The 19,495-nt window shown below is 37.3% G+C and overlaps 3 protein-coding genes across 6 annotated transcripts; 2 read left to right on the forward strand and 1 right to left on the reverse strand.

The window, feature by feature from the left end:
• Positions 1-216: 216 nt before the first annotated feature.
• On the forward strand, positions 217-8,672 carry LOC111339934 (uncharacterized). 2 transcript variants are annotated; one of them, XM_022946666.2, is made up of 7 exons: positions 217-726; positions 1,596-1,718; positions 2,715-2,867; positions 4,305-4,582; positions 4,914-5,067; positions 5,979-6,023; positions 6,286-8,672. In XM_022946666.2, exons 1-7 carry the CDS (start codon positions 310-312, stop codon positions 6,352-6,354), a joined length of 1,239 nt encoding a protein of 412 aa, XP_022802401.2. In that variant the 5' UTR covers positions 217-309; the 3' UTR covers positions 6,355-8,672. The 2 variants fall into 2 exon arrangements, with proteins under 2 accessions (XP_022802401.2, XP_088599129.1); XM_088743003.1 differs by having other exon boundaries at positions 219-726; positions 2,712-2,867.
• On the reverse strand, positions 6,487-19,296 carry LOC111339957 (SKA complex subunit 2). 3 transcript variants are annotated; one of them, XM_022946700.2, is made up of 11 exons: positions 18,921-19,288; positions 18,083-18,172; positions 17,123-17,218; positions 16,773-16,853; positions 15,459-15,519; positions 14,494-14,574; positions 13,843-13,961; positions 13,523-13,566; positions 13,280-13,355; positions 9,693-12,962; positions 6,487-8,015 (listed from the first exon to the last, which is right to left on the reverse strand). In XM_022946700.2, exons 1-10 carry the CDS (start codon positions 18,951-18,953, stop codon positions 12,903-12,905), a joined length of 741 nt encoding a protein of 246 aa, XP_022802435.2. In that variant the 5' UTR covers positions 18,954-19,288; the 3' UTR covers positions 6,487-8,015; positions 9,693-12,902. The 3 variants fall into 3 exon arrangements, with proteins under 3 accessions (XP_022802435.2, XP_088599138.1, XP_088599139.1); XM_088743012.1 differs by having other exon boundaries at positions 9,226-12,962; XM_088743013.1 differs by lacking the exon at positions 16,773-16,853 and having other exon boundaries at positions 18,921-19,296.
• LOC111339955 (iron-sulfur cluster assembly factor IBA57, mitochondrial) lies at positions 9,380-12,659 on the forward strand. The gene is made up of 2 exons (XM_022946698.2): positions 9,380-10,088; positions 10,828-12,659. The coding sequence occupies exons 1-2, from the start codon at positions 9,380-9,382 to the stop codon at positions 11,157-11,159; spliced, it is 1,041 nt and encodes a 346-aa protein (XP_022802433.2). The 3' UTR covers positions 11,160-12,659.
• Positions 19,297-19,495: the final 199 nt, after the last annotated feature.

Raw genomic sequence — 19,495 nt, forward strand, 5'->3', positions numbered from 1 at the left:
ACTGAAAAAAAAAAAAAAGACAATTGCTTAAATGCAATCTCAGTCAGCTTACGTTTATTTTTCAAAAACTATGGAAAGCTATACTGGGCAAAAGTGGTGGAGAACAATTTTGTTGGTCGAGCAATAATTTTGTCTTTCGAGATATATTTTCAAATTATTGTGCTTGCAACCTGAAAGAAGTCTGGTACCAAGTTGACAATATCCAAATCTGATTGGCTAATTCTGGGTAGGAGGCAAAATTCGAACAGTTTATCGATTTCAAGGTTGTTTAGATTTTTCCACGATCGACGCTTCTAAACATTGTCCTAAATGGGTACAAAGAGAAAACGAGGGCAAACTAAGCAAAACAAGAGCTCTACAAATTCACGGAAACAGAAAAAGAAGAGAAAAACTCGCAGAAAAGGATTTAAACAAGCAAAACTTACAAATGAAGTCGATTCGTTGCATATCGAGCCATCGACCTCGACGGACTGCAAATTGTCCACACCTGCTACTCGTGAGAGATCTGAGTCTTCTTGCTGTGCAATCACTTGTGCTTCAGCTGATGAAAGTGTGCAGAGATCAAGCCTCTGGAGAATAGGTGTCATCTTGAATCGCCTAAAAAACTTGGCCTCTTTTTGTCAACACTCCACCGTAGATTGGTGTTTCAGTTCAATCAGAAGTGTGTATCTTATTTTAAACTGGCTTAAACAAACGTTTGGTTTTGGAATACAAACACTAGGAAAGGTTTGTTTGTTTTTTTGTTTTGCATCAAAAGCGATTCCTTGCTGCCTTCATGATTCTACCCTTGCTATTTTGAATTGGGTCACCGATATGCACTATTTCATAGGCCGGGGTGTATGGCCGCGGATTGAAGCGGTGAGGGAATTCGAAGAAGATGAATAGAATTTCCTGAGGGAGGGAGGTGTCATTGTGAAATACGGTACATTCCTGTGCAAACCATTTCCTCTATACTTAATTTTGAGAGGGTGGTAGCATGCAGATGTGAAGGCTTTGCTGCCAACAATATTTAACAATTATTCGCCGAAGGCGAGGTGAATATTTAACAAATGGTAAACAGCACAGCGTACATTATTGAGTTGTGGATGCACGCGGGAGGTTGCTAAGCACGAAAGAATCGTAAGAGTCACTCGAGGCGATAGCCGAGAGCGACTCTAGCTTCTTGAGATAGGAAAGCTTCGAGCTTCTAGACAGGAAAGTCCAGACCACTTTCAATAACGATTTCAGCCAATCAAATTCGTGAATTCGGTAGTTCCCAGTCCTTGTGAGACACAGTCATATAATAACGTCGACATTATTCACCGAACCTGAGGCGAATAATTGTTTTAGTATAATTTCAGAGCCGAACAACAAAGAAATGTCTAAAATCATAACATTTTAGTAACATTTATTAACATTTTATTTTAACATTTTATATAAACTGCATGGAGCGGTTTATATAGCGTCATATAAGGAACCGCTCGACCAATCAGATTGCTGGAAACTCTTTGCTCAGCTCTGAAATTATACTAAAAACAGATACTTATAAGGTGGCACTTATTATAACAGAAATTATTAATCAACCATTAGATTTATCATTCTTGTTTATAAAATAGTTTCTTCTAGGAGATAAAGATTATCCAGTGTTGTTGGACAGGAAAACCCAACTTGACATGATGGTTAGAAGAATGGAAGCTTTAGAGGAGGAGGTTAATCAAATGAAATCAGAACTTGCTAAGGTACATGTACATCTTCTAATAAAAAAAAAAGTTAACTCAGTTAATCTCAAGGTATAAGATGTCAAATGTTCCATACCTGGTCATAAGTTTGGGGGAAAGTATAGTGGTGGTCAGTTTAGGTAGATTTTTCCAAGGGTTAATTTTCCACAAATCACATTTACAGACTTGAATGTGAAATGCTTTCACATGAGATAATCTTACATGATGTTTACGAGTAGAAAAAAATACAGCTGCACTATGATAACATGTCTATGTGCTTGTGTTGAACCAGAGTGCAAGACTGAAGTAGGAATAACAATACAATCATCAATCTCCCCTTGCTGCTACAATACTGAAAATTATGTTAAATCAGTGGTGGATCCAGGGGGAGGGTCCAGGGGGTCTGGACCCCCCTATCAGACCTGACGCCTACAACTTTGAGACAGAATCGTATATCACTTTTTAACTGACTGATTTTTTTAATGAATCCAAGTAAACGGTAAGCGGCCAAGGAATTATAACATGCAGCAGCGACTGGTGGGAGGGGGTGTGGGGGAGAAGTAATTTGCCTCAAAGGAGTCCAACAGTGTTTTCTGAACCAAAGTTTGGACCCCCCCAATCAAAAATTCCTGGATCCGCCTCTGTAAATACATAAATATTTTTATATTCAGTCTACAATAGTGAGTGAGCTGGATTGCCACATTTTGATTGCTCCTTACTCATGATCTACTGGTGGACAGATTCATTTATGGCATAATCATTGACAAGGACTTATTTAATCTAAATCATATAAAACAAATGGATTCCATGCAGCCATGTGTCCATTGATAAATAAATCACGGAAGATGTCAAAATGTGTAAAGAATGTCAGGTGCCACTTTTTTAATTCTTACCAGATTTCAAAATCATCTGTGATCCACAGAACAGACATATAGCAACATGGATCTATTTGTACACTTATAGCTGAACATATACTCCTAGCATATGTGTAAATGTTTACTCTGTTCTTTTCAGAAGACAACTTGTCCTTGTGGAGATCACTGCAATGGATCTATATCAAGAGTTGGATCAGTACCAGTACCTAAAGGTCTTCCTCCCCCACCCCCTCCCCCACCTCCCCCTGTTCAACCTCCACCAGCTCCTCCCTTAGCTTTTCTTAAGAACAAACAGGTACAATATAATGAAAGAAGAAATTAGCAATTTACTTACAATTGATATTGGCCAATGATAACTTACTCACCCATCCTTGTAGGGCCTGATGTAGGTGGTTTTAATTAGAAATAGTGGAATTTTCATTTGTTTATAGTACCCGTTTCTTCCCTGGTGTGTAATTTTTCACAATTTTCAAGTAGCAATTAAGGTCTGTACTCAACCCAAGTGGCACAGGAAGCGGGAGCGTGTACTAGTTTCCCTAGCACGAAGTGATAAGGAGTATCACCATTCCTCCACTTGCAAGGTTACTCCCTAGTATTTTATCAGGCTTTCCTGATGATTTACCAGTACCCACTTATCCTCCTGGATGGAGAGAGGCACAGTTCCAGAAAAGTGTTTTTCCCAATGCAAGAACACAACACCTTGACTCAGCCAGGTCTCAAACCTAGACTTCTCAATCTGCAGTTTAGAGCTCCTATTGATAACAGACTACCACCTATTCTGAAGGGATGACCATTTTTAAATAAAGGTCTTCTACTCTACTCTTTTGGGAGGCATGGTGGCCTCATGGCTAGTGCCCTCAACTCTGGATTGAGTGGTCTGGGTTCAAGCACTGGTTGGGGAGATTATGTTGTGTTCTTAGGCAGGACACTTTCTTCTCACAGTGCCTCTTTTCGCCCGGTGTCTAAATTAAATGGGTACCAGCAAATTTAATGCTGGGTGGTAACCCAGTGATGGGCTAGCATCTCATCCAGGGGAGAATAGAAATACTCCTAGTCACTTCATACTACAGAAACCAGATTTAACCACCAGCGAGATGGGCCACTTGGGTTATATACAGACTTTACCATAACCTACTCTACTCAGTTCAGTGCATTAGGTCACCACTTACAGTATTTGTAAAGTAACATAATTAACGTGACCTCTAATCAATCACACTTATAAATTAAAGAGGACTTAGTAGTAGCAGTACATGGTTGAAATGTTTTGGCCACAGTAATTTACTGAATGGTGAGACAATTGTTATTGTTCTTCACTATGGTGAATAACTGCAACCCTTTTTAAACATTACAAGAAACACATGTCTTAAACATTGTGCCCTTATCAAAAACAATATGCACTAAAAACATTTACCAGATGAGGGTAATTTTTACCCGAATTGACCAATCAGAGTGCTTTGTTTCTTTAAGTTTACCGCCAGGTAAAGTTTACCCTAGTGGGGTAAACTTACCATTAGCAATTCGCTCGTTAGAGCCCTTCTATGGGCTGTATCGACGCAAAATAATTACATTCTTTCAGTTGTGCCTTCTTAGTAGCGAATTTCGTGATTTGGAGTTGAAAAAGGTGCAAAACCAATCAGCTTATATCTAGGATGGTGTGCTTTTGTATTTTTCGGGATTTGAAAATTGACACGGCTATGTTTGTAATAATTGCGATGTATTTTCCTATTTCCAGCCTGTATCCAAACCCATTACTTCCCAGGAAAATAAAAGCACAGTATCAAGAACCTTGGTGACCTTGGAGGATCTTAAGAAAGTCAAGCTGAAGAAAGTTAAACAGGCTGATGAGAAAGACAAAGAAAACACAGAGCCTGAGTCCAAAAAGATTGGGTTCAAGTTGAACAAATCTGATAAACAAAATGACAAGCACTGTCTGGTAACTCTGAGGGATTTGAAGAGTGTGAGATTGAAGAAAATCAAGGAAGATGACAGTCTGGAAAAAATAAGATTACGGTAAGTTTTTACTCAATGTTTTTACTGTTTGTTAACAGGGTCACACAGGTCCTGGAAAATCTGGAAAGTCATGGAATTTAGATTTGGCACCTGGAAAGTCATGGAAAATCAGAATGCTTTTTATGAGTGCAAAGCAGTGTAGATCTGAAGTTAGATGAAAAAAAGTAATAATGATAACCAACCGGTCAAAAAATGAGATTTCATTTTAATAGAAATAAACATTTATTCAGCACATTATTACAAGATCTACTCTTTTAGAGATCTATTTTAGACATCTTTTTTTATGTATCTTTCAATTTTGATGCCAAATTATTGGTCATTTTCGAAACAGAACTCCTGAAGAAATGGTAGTCATGAGAAGAAGTCTACGCAAAGTGAATATTAGTCGTAGTCCAGGTGGGACTCCTGTGGTATCTGATAAAGCTCTTGAGCATGGAACTGGTCTCACACCAATGATGACTAGAGCACTGAGAAAGAAATTCCAGGTGTGACTGTGTACTCTTACTTTTTACTAAGCCAGTTCAAGGTCCACACTACAATTTACAGACCAAGTATTTTCTGCTTAGATTTATGGCCCAACTGCAAAGCCTATAAATCTGAGTGGAAAAACATGGCTCTGTAATTAATTTACTGTACAGACTGCGAAAAGGAGGATGGTATGATATTTGTTATATCTCTGGGTTCAAATAGAGGCAAGTCTGTTTACGAGCTGAGTGGCCGGCCCATCAGGCTGGCACTTAACTCTGGTTTCTGTAGCATGAAAGGACCAGGAGCATTTCTACTCCCCCCTGGATGGAATGCTGGTCCATCATGGGGTTACCATCTGTTTTAAATTCCCTGATACTCATTTAAACACTATGTCCCCAGCCAAGGCGCAAACCCAGACCACTCAATCCAAAGTCAAGCACGTTAACCATGAGGCCACTACACCTCCTCAAGTAGAAGGGGAAGATTCAAACAAACTTTTAAATTCAGTGTGCCGTACACTTAAGTATGGCCCACTAAATTGACCAATCATAGTGCATTGCACTAACTGAGGGATGTAATAGAATGTATTGTGCTTTGTTGCCAGGATTCAAATTCTGAAAAATGTTTGTGTCTAGCACTATTAACTAGGATTTTAATAGAATTTTAGTTACTGATTAAGGGCATGTTTGACTGGTTTTGCATTTTAATGTTTTTGATGGGAAGGATGCTGAATTTTTGAAGGATTTCTGTACTGTCCAAGTACAGGTGCATTTGAAACTAGCTCATCTTAAGAATGGTTTTTTGTTTTTGTTCTTTAAGCTGGGCTCAAGAGTTGTAAATTACTTTGTATGATCCTTTTTATGATATTTAGTCTTACAGTAACTATAAATTTTTACCTACTATTTTACCATTTTCTTATCATTTCTAGCATGCACACCCTTACTCTTCACCTGATTCGCCATCAAAGAGACAGGTACATGAACCAATGAAATGAACTTATCACTGAGAACAATAATTGTAAAATGATGTTGGGATATTAATTGTAGCTCAAAAAGCGTGTTTTTAGTCAATGAAATTCACACCTACTCTAATGAATATTAAGGAACAATTAATTCCCCGCAGGACACTTACATCATTTTCTTCCCCTTATTTAACTTGTGCAACAGATTTTTCCAAAAAGGAAGGACTGCTCAGTCTAGATAATTAAAAACAAAATTTTCTGGTTTTTTTTTTAGAGTTTGTCTCCAATGACCATCAGATCACCAAAGGCACAGAAAGTTTTATCTCCTTTGTCCTTCAGATGAAGTAATTGTTGTTTTATTTAAATTATTAGCTTTACAAAAGGGGGCTTGGTTAATTTCCTAGGCTCAGTTGTTCAAAGGGCAGATAACACCATCCACCAGATAAATCCCTATCTAATGACAAAGTGTTAACAAAATATACTGCATTATCCACCACAATGAGATTAAGTGGATGGTGTTATCCACAACTGGGACCTGGCATGGCTATAACCATGATATTTCTCAGCAATATAAGGGAAAAGAATTAAACAGTTATTTAATTGAGTTTTAATACCATAACATGCAGTTAAATTTCTATCACTAATGATCATTAGTTTATGTTATGATCACAGATCATATAGTATTATTCATGCTGGTTAAAGTTGACAACTTTTGGGGAATGATGTCAAAGGTGAAAGCTCTAATAGCACACTAGCTCTTAATTTGGTTTAAAGTTCTATTTTTATTCTATGATTTTCCATTCTGGCAAAGTTTCAAAACTCTTTTATTTTTATTGCATTAACACATATTATTCCATCACTGTAGACAATTTTAATTACCTTTTTTTTGGCTCCTAAACAAGGTGTTTATAGCCTTTAATTCAAGATAACTGATTTTAATAGGCAGGCTAGGGCTATTGATTAAGATTCAAATGGATAAGGACAAGTGTTTCTCTTGCTTAAAATAAGTACAATTTGAAGCTTCTTTTTTTTTATGTTAACTAATTTTGTTTAAATTACAATAGGCCATTTTACAGTTGTGTACTTAGTTGCCAAGCCTTTGATTCAGAGTGAGGCTAAAGATGACCTTGTTGGGATAGTTAGCGTGATAACAAAGTGATTTACATTTGAAAGGCAGCAAGGTTTGTATCATAACAAGGTCATCTCTAGCCTCACTACCATTCAAAGGCTTGACAACCAAGCACACAACTGTAAAATGGACTATTCCAGTTGATGGAATTAACTCTTTACAGTCTCACATCAATGTCTATATTCTCCTTCTTGTACCTCATACATTTCCAGTTGTGCTGACAAGGAGAATCTGTTCAACAATCACAAACTTTTTCAGTTAACAATCATTTTCTCTCTTCATGACCTTAATGTATACCTGCCAAATCTCCCGCTTGCGGGTTGAAAACTTCGATCTCACACCTACTCATGCCTGCAGGCCAATTTCTCGCGCCTGATTAAAAAATGTGAGTTGTTGCCATCTTGCTTGACTCAGTTTCCAAAAATATGTTAACTCAGGCCCACACAAGGAACAAAAACCATGTGTCATTTCCTTTATACAATTTTACCACTACATTACAAAGAATATATTTCGTGAGCAGCTAGAATAAAGCTTTATGGCCTTTTCTGGGAACACCAACATCACAACTACCTTAAAAAATTGACCATGCCAGTCTAAAACTTTCTGATTTTAGAACTATAGCACTGATGTTATCAACTAACGTCGGTCCTTGTGGATAAGTGTTTTCTCGAGAAATTCGACTTCAGAAGACTTTGGACATCTTTGGAAGACTTCAGACCTCTTCGGGAGTCTTCGGAAATGATTATGTCATCTTCAAAAATCCCAGCACTCCCAGGATAAACATCTCACGCCTATATCTCAGAAAAAGTTGGCAGGTATACCTTAATGTAAGATGCAGCAGTGATGCTGTGAGGAGGAATGAGATCCTGGTCACTCTAAAGAGTTAAAAAGGTTAAAAGAAGAGACCTCAGTGATGTACCTTTAAAGACAGAGATATTTGATATTATGGCACTAAAAAAAAACCATTTATCAATTTGGCACTTTTCATGATGCTGGCTTTTTCAAGTGATGGGCATGCAATGTTTTGCTCGTGATTTTTAAGCTAGCTTTCCACGTTCTCCCAACGTCCTGAGCTACTTTATCACATGAAATACATCGGGAAAATATGGGTTTTATAGCTCTTATGACATAACTGGTTACATGTATGTTTTAAAAACCTGATAAAGCATCCACTTAGAAACAGAATTGACCAATCAGACCTTGTGTATACATATATATTGTGTTTATTATAAATTACAAATGTTTAAAATTCAAAAATTAGTAAGAAAAATCAATGCCAATCAGGAACCCAATAGTAATGGGCTCTTGTGCTAACCTGTTATGCATTAAAAATAAATTTTTTCACAGCAAAAAAAGTCTTGGCCATTGTTCACCAAGTTGGCTGGGATAGGTTTTGTATAATGAAAAGGGGTTTTAATCTCTATTACCTGACAGCTGTCAAACCTACAATTAAAGGGATTTAAGGGTACATCTTTAATACCTGTATATATATAAATTTGATTAAAGATGCAATGTATTGTTGTTCAATAGTATGACCAGGTGCATTCATGAGTGATTTACCAAGCGTCCAGGTCTGAGAAAAACAGTCAGGTGACCACACCCCCTCCCTCCCTTCAGGACTTTTAACCATTAATAGAGCTCTCAAGTCTCACATGTTGAGCATTAGGTACATGACCAACAAATTCAATCTAACACCCTCCCTTAGGGTTTTTGCGTTTATTATTTTTTTTAGTACCTTTATCCTTTTGTACATGCTTCAAAAATGGAAATGGAAATTCTCACTCAGATTAAGGAAATTTACACGTCTTAGTTACTTAATTTTTCACAATTTTGCATGGGAACATGCCCCGATTCTCCTTCCCACCCCAGATTAACAATGCCAATGGCATCTCACTCTGCCAGCAAATGGACTTGAGGGTTCTGCATTAGTATTATTTGTAATCATTGATGTCACTAGTACTTTGTACAACTAAAAAATTTGTTACAAAAGATGTTCAATGTTAGACGTGCTAGCAGGGCTTGTGGACCTTTGACTGCTTTTTTATCAGAGAACAGTTTTGTTTAATTTTCCAAAAAATGAATTACCTAGTTTAGGACTATGAGTATCTCCCCTCATAGGTATGTGGGGGCCGTCTCCCCGTTACCCTCGGTCTTTGGTTCATAAATAGCGGCCAGGCACGCAAGCTAAGTATGTTGCTTTCCCTCTGCTTCGGTCGGAAAACTGGGACCAATTAGAAAAATGGCGGCCGCATTTAGGAGAGTTAGAAAACGATGTTTTACAGTTCTTCAACTATGTAGCCTACGATTAACCCAAACAGACGCTTCCGTAAAATGCTCTGGCGATGTAAAATGTTCTCAGCTGCGAAAGAGAGGACTACTAAAAGTGAGGGGAAGAGATTCCGTAAAGTTTTTGCAAGGACTCGTCACAAACGATGTGGAGGCTTTCCACAATAATGTGGAACAAAAAGCAATGTATGGTATGTTCTTGAACGCCAACGGTCGCACATTATACGACACCGTTCTCTACAAAAGTGATGGCAGGGGAGACTTACCTGCATTTTTTCTCGAGTGTGACGTTAATGCGATACCAGAACTCACAAAGCATTTGAAGATGTTTAAACTGCGCTCGAAAGTTGACATTGTTCACGCAGAAGAGTATGTACCGTGGGCGATGTTTTCAATGTCAGGGACTCTAGACCTTAAGAATGTGTCGAGTACCTCGGACATCAAAGTGCTAGTGAAGGATCCGAGGATTGAGCAGCTGGGATTCCGTGCGGTGTTGCCTAAAGGCTCGAGTCCGTGTGTTTGTTTTGAAGATGTCTACGAGACTGGAGACAGCTTTGAATATGACGTGTTAAGAGCCAAGCTTGGTGTTTGTGAGGGAGTTGATGAAATACCTCCTGGAAATGCAATGCCCTTAGAATACAACATTGCATATCTTAACGGAGGTATATCTTGTAATTTACTAATTCAAACTCTAATGGTGACACCCATGGGGTCCAGAGTGGGTATGATTGTGGTCACAGGGTCCATCTGCAGGCTTCTCCCAACAGTGGAGATGTTGAGAGTGACCTTTACACAAAACAGCCAGTACAGAAAATTTAGGCTCAGCTGACTGTAAACTTTCATTAAAATATTTGACCTTCAATTAACAATTATGGAAAAATTGAGTAAAGTTTGGCATTTTCAGTGGCTACAACTGACAGTCATTCTTACACTCAATACCGATGAGTGTTTATCCATTGCAGCCCACTCACATGATTCTGCCAATACAACTTGCATTTTACCAATTAAAGAATTTTAAGAAAAGGGATTTCATTTCACTTTACTACATGTAGGTGTGGCTTATGAGAAGCTTGCCAAAAAATAAACAAAATGTTACAAACCTTGAAAACCTTACTCTGGAGAAACCACATCAAACTAAGTAATTGGTTTCATCAAATGAGTCATTAATGTAAATTGGACTCGGTAAAGAGTTTCTAAAGCTGACTTTTCAAGTGTTAGCTCTTCATTAGGGCAAACAACTGAAGCATTAAGTTTCAAAATTAATAAGTTTCTTTAGAAACTTATTCCCCTTTCAATTAACTCATCAGATTAGTTTGATGCCCTCAGCTTTTTGTACAGTTCCATAGTTTGATTTGTCACATAGAATATAAGTAAATTATTAGCTTTCTGTTCTTTTGTTAGTTTCTTTCAACAAAGGCTGTTATCTTGGACAAGAACTCATAGCCAGGACTCACCACACTGGAGTCATTAGAAAGCGAACAGTTCCATTCAAATTTATGGATCCCAAAGCTGATGCAAATCACTTTGAGCCAGGAGTAAGAGTAAGGACCTCTGATGAAAAAGCTGCTGGCAAGGTTTGCATGATATATGGGCAGTATGGGGTGGGGCTGATGAGGCTGGAACTGGTAAAGAAGGAAGAGGTACTTCTTATAAAGAATAAAGAGGACAAGGCCATGGAAGTTATTGCATCTTTGCCACAGTGGTGGCCTGAAGATGATCATGGCCTCATGTGAAATTCTTTTGATGATAAAAATGCTGGGAAGGAGTTTTGATCAGATCTTAGCAATGATTTATGAGCTGTTTCAGAAATCAATTTACAATGCTGTATTCTACCAGAGCCTTGTGTCACATGCAACTAACTTTTTTCTTTGGACTATTGTTTGTCATTGCTTTCATGAAAGCTGGGAATTCTAAAATCTTGAGGCAGCACCCTTCATGCATCAGTGGTTCTTTCATCTCAGATGCAGAACTTGAGGACTTTAGAAGAGAAGTCCCATAAACTATTTTGCAACATTCTTTTAAAGTGACAGATAAACACAAGTCAAAATAAAAAAAAAATGACTTTGTTAATTTGAAAGGTACACACCCTTTTGTTAGATACGATGAATATATGAAGTTCATATATTGCGATTATAGATATGTATGATGCACGATCCTTGCAGTAGAGAGCAGTATTTATGCAATAGCGAAAATCAGACCAGTGAAAAAAATCAGGCCTCTACAGGATTCGAACCACTGACCTCTGCGATACTAGTGCAGCGCTCTACCAATTGAGCTAACAAGCCAACTGGGAGCAGGCCGTTAAGTTGATTCGTAATAAACCCGTGATGATAAATCAGATACGATGAATATATGAAAGATGAACTTCATATATTCATCGTATCTGATTTATCATCACGGGTTTATTACGAATCAACTTAACGGCCTGCTCCCAGTTGGCTTGTTAGCTCAATTGGTAGAGCGCTGCACTAGTATCGCAGAGGTCAGTGGTTCGAATCCCGTACAGGCCTGATTTTTTTTTTTCACTGGTCTGATTTTCGCTATTGCATAAATAGCGCTCTCTACTGCGAGGATCGTGCATCATACGTACACCCTTTTGTGATGGAACAGTGTCACCCTTACCTTGCTTACTGCTTATTGGTAAACAAACTGAAGCTAGCATAACCATGTACAAGTAACATCATTTCACCTGGTTTACCAAGAGCTCAGTCTGAATAACTAAAAAGGAATAGGGCGTCAAGAGCTCAGTCTGAATAACTAAAAAGGAATAGGGCGCCAAAAGATACAAAAATGCATCTAGACTATTACAACAGCGACAAAGAGTTCAAATAAATTTAGCTTCATGCATACAATTATTGTTTCACTTGCTAAAGCCACTGATGCATTTGTACTTCGTTGTTGTTGTTGTTTTTTTTAACCGAAGTTGTTACAATGCACTAGAATGCTTGAATACAGTACCAATCAAAAGAAAGTACACAGTCCCTTATTTATATGATTCTTTATCTTTGACTTTCGAACAGTTTGAGGATCAAGGCAGTGGAAAAATCTGTTGGTAGATATTTCTTTGCAAGTGTTTAGTTATTGATAATTACTTAGAACCCTTAATTGGCAGTTTGAATCACTTATTTAGGTGCCTGATGGGGAGATTGTTGGAATGACATGTCACTAAGAATCTCCTGAATCTGTATTTTGATGGTTGCTGGAAAAATAAAGTGTACTTTGGAGATAGAAAACTTCAATACTGATCAGTTAATTTGAGAAATCAAAGAGCTCTGTGGAGTTGTATCAAATTCATTGTCAAACAAAGCAATGCTAACCATTAATTATTTTTCAGAGAATTCCAGGGATGGCCACGCAATCTCTGCAAGCATTTTATAGAAGATTTACTGTTTTTTTCGTTCAGTCTCTCATTAAACATTTTTCTCGACTCGGTGAAAACCAACCACTGCATGAAGAGTCACACAGAAAATTTAAAGTCATGCCATTTTAACAGCTCCTTTGTTGTCAATGACAATGACTTTTAATGCTCTAAGAACCTGAAAAGTAATAAAATGCACTGGTTAATGCAAAGAAGTCCAAGTTTGCACAATGCACTGGCTATGCTTCAAGCTGGACAAAGTCTATTTGCTTACTCAGTTATCTCATGGGAACATGTATCTTATAGTGGGCCTCAATCATGACATTGGTTATTAAATCGGTGGCTGCATCAGTTAAGTATTGGTCAAGCATTGGCCCATACTTGACCGATATGTTGTCTAATACTTGACCAATGTATCGACCTGAGTGGCAATTGAGATGTATGCTCTTTACTTGCATGGAAATAAGAACAGAGCATTACATGAGAATGTTGTACCTTTAACTTTGCTCCTCCAGTTGCTCCAGTAACCTTCAGTCCCATTTTTGTCAAGTCTTTGGGAGTTAGACTGGAACTATTAAGAAAAAATTATATAGAATCTATATAATGAATATAATGTAAAATCAAATATGTGATACTGCTGTTATTTGACCAAATGGCAGGGTGATTGACACAAATGTTATATTTTTTAGCCTACCAACAGTCTTGTAGTTAAGAGTGCTAAGAAATACACTCGCATACCTGTGTTTGTTTTTCTTGAAATGATGAAACAGAACATCATAAACCTAGCAAAAATCATTACATTAGTTGGTATCTACTTGTGTCCCCCCCCCCTCCCTCCCTCTCCTCAAAAAAAAAAAAAGAAAGTGGATCTTTTCTTGTTTTGTTACAATACACTACAATATTAATCAGTGCCTCTCCTAATTTCCCTTTTCTAACAGAATTGTTGAATTGATATCAGTCAAAAAGTGAATGTGTAATTTGTAAGTCTTGGGTTTAAATTATAAGTTCAAATTATCACTTAAAATTAATATTTTTGCATGGCCTCTTTTTCATCTTACCTTGTTAACATCCTGAAGTTTCACCCGTCCTCTCACAAGTTCTGAGACAGTTAAAAATTCTCTCTCATCAACAGGAACAAATTCATGTTTCCCTCTATTCACAGGTTTTATATCAGATTCTGCAATGAAATAGTAAGTTCTCAAAACAGTTTCTGTTATTAGCTCATTAAGTAACATCAGTGAACAAAACTTTAGGAAAAACCAACATCTTGCATCACTGAACTTTAAATTGCAAGTAAAAATTTCCCTAAAAGCTGAGTTTTTCTATTGCTATAAGACAATTGCCAGAAGTGTGTCTTATATTTGACATCTTCTGGTGACAACACCAATCCATGTTTTAGTACAGAGAATGTGCTGCTATAGCTTTGTTTTGGGCTTCGAAGGAATGTAACTACACAACAAAAGACTAAATTGAAACAGTCTTACAGAATGCATAATAATTACTTAATTCGAATTTTTATGATTTTCATTCAAAGAAGAAAGTAAAAAATTGCAGACATTTCAGTTTTTATTAGTAAGTGTCTACCAAAAAAAACATTCTTAATTATTAAATTTAATATTTTGGAAATCATGCAGACCCACAAAGCTCATTATAACATTGTACACTGTAAAACTTGCTTCACTTCAGAAATGCAGTAAAAGACATTTTACCTTGCTGGGTTTTGCTCTCTGTGCCTTCAGATTTGTTTTCCTTGTCTTCTTCATCAGTACTCAGCTCAGAACTAGCAGTGTCTTAATAATGTAAAATAACAGACAATCAGATGTCTCAATTATTTGTCAATTGAGGAAAAAAAAAGAATCCAAAAACTTACCTGTAGAATCCCCCCCCCCCCCTAATAACTTAGACCCCCTCCAACTGAAACCTCACACTTGAAACAAAGGGGTTTTCCATGTCTTTCCCTCACACACGCAACAGCCATTTCATTCTTGGCAAATAAAATCGGACTTCCCAATAATTCACTCCCAAGATCCCAGTTGTAGTAATTTTCCTGAATACCTCCCATACAATTCTTCCGAGATTAGTTCAACGAATTTTGTATTTGATCAACCAATTATCCCCTAGTTGGGATATTCTTTTATTCTCATCACTTGTATGCTGGATGATGTATTGATACACTGTTTATCAAAGAAAAATTCTGGCTTGGTCACTGGTTAATTGCTCTACCCTGTACATCTCAACCATACCTATCTAGACTAAAAACAAACTCCTTTTTGACAAAGTCCATCGCACAAGTCAAAAAAAATTTCAGTGAAAAAAAAGGTTAAGGTTAGCGTGCTATGGGAAACTCTTTAAGTGATGGTGATACCCCACGGGAACACTTATCAAGCACCTCACCCATGGAGCTCCTGCAGTGCATCTATGTCACTTTAAGAGTTCCCCATGGCACACTAACAGCAATTTCTTTTTTTATTCATGCTACTTACTTCATCAAGGGACTGGGACTACAAGGGACTGCTCGTAGTCTAATGCCTATCAGTTCAAAACAAAGTCAACACAAATGGCACTGTATTTCATGACACTACAATCATAGGGAAGTCACACATGTTTTCACCCTTTTTTTTTTCTACATTGTCAAATGAAGGAATTCCAAGTTATTGATCAAGTCATAACATACCTTTTCTAATAGAAGACACTGATGTTTGTAGATACCTCTCATCATCACTTTTTTCCATGACCTTTTGTACAAAGAGAGACATTTTTTCATCAAAAACCATACCACACAACACTGTACAAGAACAAAATAAATATTCAGGTACATGGGATTCAATTCTCACGGAGGAGCTGCCGGCCCTTCTGTGTGAAGATTTTGTAAAAGAGCTAGTTCTAACACTATAAAGTCATTCCTTTGCAAAATAATTTTTTCCAATATACAGACTTGACGTATAATCTGTGGGGTGCAGTTTTTGTGCATCTAGTTTGACAGGAATCAATTCATACATATAATTGGAAGAGCTAGATGTAGAAATGTTTTTGTATGCAAACAAAATGTAAATTGTAAAACAATGGTTTGTGCTTCTTTGAAAAATATTCCAGGAAAAAAAATCTGCTTTCCTGGCAAAATTATTTTCACTGCTATGAGAAACAAAGAAAGTGCATATCAGCAAAGCAATGAAAAGGAAGTATCTTCCAAACTGTAATGGGAGGTAACCTGCGATGGACTGGCATTTCTTCAGGTGAAGTTTTTACCTTTTAAACCCTAACATCTGTATGTATATTCTCCTTACTGTTCTCTATACATTTTCTATGTTATGTAAAGGAGAATTTGTCTGTCAATCTAGAACTCCCTAGGTTTATGATCATTTTATTTATTCTCAAGACCTTAATGTTTGATTCGGGGGTGATACTGTTGGGAGAAATTAAATGCTAATCACTCTTAGGAGTTTAAAGGGTTAACACCCTTGGGGCCCATTTCTTGAAAGTCACTATAAAGTCATTCCTTTGCAAAATAATTTTTTCCAATATACAGACTTGACGTATAATCTGTGGGGTGCAGTTTTTGTGCATCTAGTTTGACAGGAATCAATTCATACATATAATTGGAAGAGCTAGATGTAGAAATGTTTTTGTAACCGAATGGGCCCAAAGTCATGATTTAAAATCAAAAATAATTTAAAGGATAGGAAAGCAGGTTCTGGCACCCACACCAGTCTTTTTTGTTTCTTTAGCTGACAGTTTTATTATATCATTTTCAAAACTTTTTAAATCCCTATCTTGAATGAAAACAGATCTGCTTTATGGACCCATTAAGTTACCAGGACTTTTAAGAAACAGGCCCCTGGAACCTGCATTCTATGGGAAATGGTGTGTATGCTCTGGTCAGAGAGCCCCTTGGCTCAACTGCAGACTTACTTGACTTAATGTAACAATAAATCCCAGTTTGCCATCCATATGTGAAACCCAAAAATAAGGAACATGTTAATGAACCTACCATAAGACCAGCACATTTTTGTGAATGACACAGAAGATCCTGACATGCTAAAATTTGGTTCCTGACATAAGCCTGTATTTCCTGTCATTTTACAAGGTGAAACACTAAATTGAGAAAAGCACCCATAGAAAGATTTTCTTCATTTTCAAAACTATTATTTATTGATGATTTCTTGGGATAACACTCTTACTGCTGTGGAAGAGGTGGTACTGATAAGAATAATTGTGGTGACAGTTGCATGAATTTTGGGGTAAACTATATATCGTCATATGATACAAACCAAAAGGCGTATTGCAGCAAACTTTTCAACAGACTAGGTATTGGTTGCACCTCATTCTTGTTTCACTCACCTGTTGTTGAGAATGTATCTGACTTGCTTGTTCTGAAAGATTTTTAAATTGTACTTTGGCTTGGTTTATTCTTTGTAGAAGTTTTATTGGGTTGAGCTAAATGTTTAGAAGGACAAACATAGCAGTATTAGGTACCTGTTAAAAATAACTCAGATATTGATGATTTCTGTGTGATAAAGAAGTGAGTGACCTGAAACTTGCCATCACTCTTGCAGACTAGTTGAAACACAATTAATGTGGCTTGTGATTTGCAAACTGATCAAACTGTTAGGGGTCAGTGCGCTGGACTCTGGGTCAGATGGCCCGGGTTCAAGTCCTGGCTGGAGCTTGACGTTGTCCTTAGACAAGACGCTTCACTCACATTGCTTCATCTTTTCGGATAGGACGTAAAGTCAGAGGTCCCATCTCCTGCACCTATCAATTAGTTAATTTCGGCAGGGGACATTAAAGAACCCACATCACGAGATTACTAGCCTGTTTACTGGGAATGGGGGGAGGGGGCATCTGCAAAATTTCTCCTTTATTAATTGTAAACTGCCGCTGGCAGTCTGGAAAAGTCCCCTGCACAGTGTTGTAAAGTGCATTAATTAGAGCATTTACATGGAAATGCATTATAGAAATCGATATATCTTATGATTATTATTATGATGATTATTATTATTTTTGTTAAGGTTTCGCTTTGAAGTTTCATTTGATCCAAACATGTAAATACATTCTGCTGTCACAAAATGAGTTGGGGGCAAACTGGTAAAGATAGGAGCAACTTTGCTTTGCTGCAGGGGGCATACTGGCAAGGGTGGTAGGGGACAAACTTTAGCTACTATAAACACAGGCAATGAGTCATCAACAATACCTACAATTTGCTCAACCGTGCACCAAAAAAATACAAGGGAATGTACCAAATTAAAAAAATTTACTTCGAAAAATATGAGTGAATAAATGTATATAATGAAGATGAACCTGCTCTTGGCCTTTGTCTAAAAACTGTTGTGAAAATTCAGTTTCCAGTCGGAGGGAGATGTAGTTGAGGTCTGACTCTGCCTTCTGAAACTGTTACAAAGGAAGAAAGTAGCTATATAAATGTAAGTTTGTTGTCGGGGTTGCATGAAGAATTACTGCTTCCACTACTTCGTAACTTAAACTAGGACGTTTGCGGAACTTAATGTGTGAAATTTGAATTTCTCAAATTTTCGACCGTACTTTTTTGTTTACTTCAATACAAATACTAGCGTTGGCAAATTTGAAAATTCTCTCGTCCAAAAAGAATCCAACTCCGTGCACTGATTCCCCTCGTCATGCATAAAATAAAAAAAGCTTTGGCTAGAAGTAGCTCAATTCTACAACTTATGAATTCTTCTGCATTCAAGGTCTTCTCAAAACAGTCAGCATTTGATGGACGCTGTGGTGATCGATACAACATTACACTCGTCATGCTCAAGATGGCCTCCAAATCGCAGTAAGCTTATTATCGCGTTCCGAAAAAGCCGTATTTTAATTATGATAATAATAAAAAATTGGAATGAAACTCTAAATTTGGAAGCTTTCTTAATATGTTATTTTTTCTTGGCTGAAGCAACATTTAAAACACTGTTTCAAACGCCAACAGGTACGGAATCTGTTTTCACTGTTGAGGTTTTCGTATTTGGCGCCAAAATTTGCCAAACAAAACAAAGCTTATAGAAAGCACTTAATTGACTATGAAGCTAATAGTGAACAAAGTGAGAGTAAAATTCACATGAAAAGTTGATTAGCAGTATCAATGAATCTAGCAGAGGCTCAAAAAGGTGATTATATTCACCAAAGCTTCCAGCTTATCCACTGCCGGCTCCATGGTTTGCAAACTTTTGAAGAAATCACTGTCATGTAAGTCACACAAACAGTATCACAAATGTCAAAAAAAAAAAGTTCAACAAGAATAGGTCCGCATTACGTATTGATAGAACCCAAAACGGCGGCGCCTCGCTGATTTTGCGTTGCGGTACGATTTACCATCGATAATTCCATCTTTTTTTTTTTTTTTTTTACACCACCATCATTCTATTCATCGACAGGAATATCAAGCTGTCACGCACTCGGCCAAAAACACACTATTCTGCCATCGAATATCAATATTTCAAAACTCGTCATTCCGTAGCATTCGGGAGTTTTCAACAAGCATTCTTCACGCTCCGCATGCTTTTTTAGTACAGAATGTGGAGGTGTTTACCAAACTTAGGTATGAAGTTGAGTACTCCAGGGCAAAAACAATTACTTTTTGTCGAGGAGATGTGTCCTCGCGCGCCGGTAAGTAAGAGAGCTTAAGTCGGTAAAACTATTCCAGTTACGCCAAAGACACGAAGGCTACTTATGAAAATCTTTTGAGCCAGAAGCTTA

This window comes from Stylophora pistillata, chromosome 13, assembly GCF_964205215.1.
Source record: "Stylophora pistillata chromosome 13, jaStyPist1.2, whole genome shotgun sequence".
NCBI lineage: Eukaryota > Metazoa > Cnidaria > Anthozoa > Scleractinia > Pocilloporidae > Stylophora > Stylophora pistillata.